General features: G+C 33.5%; 1 protein-coding gene across 1 annotated transcript; it reads right to left on the minus strand.

Annotated features, from left to right (window-relative positions):
• Positions 1-436: 436 nt before the first annotated feature.
• Positions 437-1,022, minus strand: LOC108379378 (galactokinase-like). Its single transcript, XM_017635721.1, has one exon. The coding sequence runs from the start codon at positions 991-993 to the stop codon at positions 517-519; it is 477 nt and encodes a 158-aa protein (XP_017491210.1). The 5' UTR covers positions 994-1,022; the 3' UTR covers positions 437-516.
• Positions 1,023-1,685: the final 663 nt, after the last annotated feature.

A 1,685-nucleotide genomic window follows, 5' to 3' on the forward strand; every position in this document is an offset into this window, starting at 1 on the left:
AACAAAATCCCTCAAAAATTTCAAACTTTTTAATCAGATTTTTTTCAAAATTTTTGGGTAGGCAATTTTATAGCCCATTAAATTTTAGTAGGTAAAAGTGCAAACCGCAAGACTCTAGAAAATCGCATTGATTTTTAATATTTTTTTTAAGTTTGAAATTTTCGGGGGATTTTGATAAAATTTGTTGAATTTTTATAATTTTTGTACAAACTTTGAAATGTGGATTTATATGGTGTGTGTTATATATTGCGCTAGACTTTTATACAAAACTATTAAACATCGAATAAACAAAGTAATATAGCCAAAACTGGTCAAAGTAAAAAGTTTCTATTATTTCTTCCCCCACTGTATATAGCTAGTCTACTTCTAATATATACACGTATGAAAAATAAAACCGGTTAATGCAATTTAATTTATTTAATAAATTGTACCAGCATTTCTAAAAATATTTTGCTTTATTGGCTTATTTTCCAATTTCCTCAACAACTACTATTTCATTTTTTCTCCATTGCAACCTCACAAATCGACACGTCGCGCACCATTGCTCGGTATACACATGTAGAATCCCAAATGGTCAGCGGCTTCTTTATTAAATTCTTTAATGAAATTTGTACGCATCGTCGCAATCACATCGTCAACGGCATTGCGTTGCAGTAGCGTAACGGTGCAGCCACCGAAGCCACCGCCAGTCATACGTGATCCCAAAACACCAGAACAATTAATGGCCGCATCGACCAGGACATCCAATTCACGGCAGGATACTTCGAAATCGTCACGTAGTGATGTATGTGACTCTTTCATTAGTGCGCCCATCTGGTAATGACGTTTATAGTGGTGGTGACGTAGGCGTCGACAGCGGCGGCGAAGGCACGTAGATTTCAGCAAAGCGATGTTATTGTAAGTAGAGCGTAGAGAAAAGCAATAGCATTCCAAATGAAAGCAACAGCAGCATTTAATAGCGCGTCGTTGTGGGAACACGTAGTAGACATCCATGGCGTATGAGTTACCGGAAGAGCGATACATGAAAAGAAATAAAAACAATGGAAAAAATTGGTGGATAGTTAAGGTGTGTAGGTCGTAAATGCATTCAAGTGCGTGTTGCTATAGGGAAAAGTTAAAATTAAATTACCTACTTATTTGCCGGCATATAGGGTGATTATAAATAGCTTATGAATATATAGTTCTCAAGCGTATTACTTACTTAGAAATTAGTTACAATACCAAAATCGCTATTAGAGTTAGAAACTCAGTTACATATACATATCTTGTTTTAAGTAAAGTCGTTGAAATTAAATGCATTTTTTTTTCAAATTCGATTTTTATTTTGTAATTCTTTATTCGTATGATACAAATACGTTAAAAAATGGAACGCAGCTTCTCTGAGTTTCATTGGATTGATAAAATTGTGTTCCTCATGTTCGACGGCTATAAATAAATGCTCATCCTTTAAACACTAATTTCTTATATAATAGAAGATAGTTTGCTCTTTGTTGTGTGACGGAAACCCTTAAAGTCTTAAAATTACCCTGATTTCATTCTTATGAGCTTTTAAGACAAATGCAGAACACAAAATGAAATAGAGAACATTTTTCGTCCCATATAAATAAAATAAGTTGTCTGGTAATTTTTCAAGAAAGAAAGAAAGAAGAACAGATTGTCATCGCATGTATAAATTATTTAATTAA

This window comes from Rhagoletis zephyria, unplaced genomic scaffold (genome assembly GCF_001687245.7).
Source record: "Rhagoletis zephyria isolate East Lansing unplaced genomic scaffold, Rhagoletis_zephyria_1.1 Rzeph_scaffold_16264, whole genome shotgun sequence".
Lineage (NCBI taxonomy): Eukaryota > Metazoa > Arthropoda > Insecta > Diptera > Tephritidae > Rhagoletis > Rhagoletis zephyria.

What these genes read in the sequence shown, in the direction of transcription:
- LOC108379378 (XM_017635721.1), bottom strand. Translation starts at nt 993, where the DNA reads ATGGATGTCTACTACGTGTTCCCACAACGACGCGCTATTAAATGCTGC.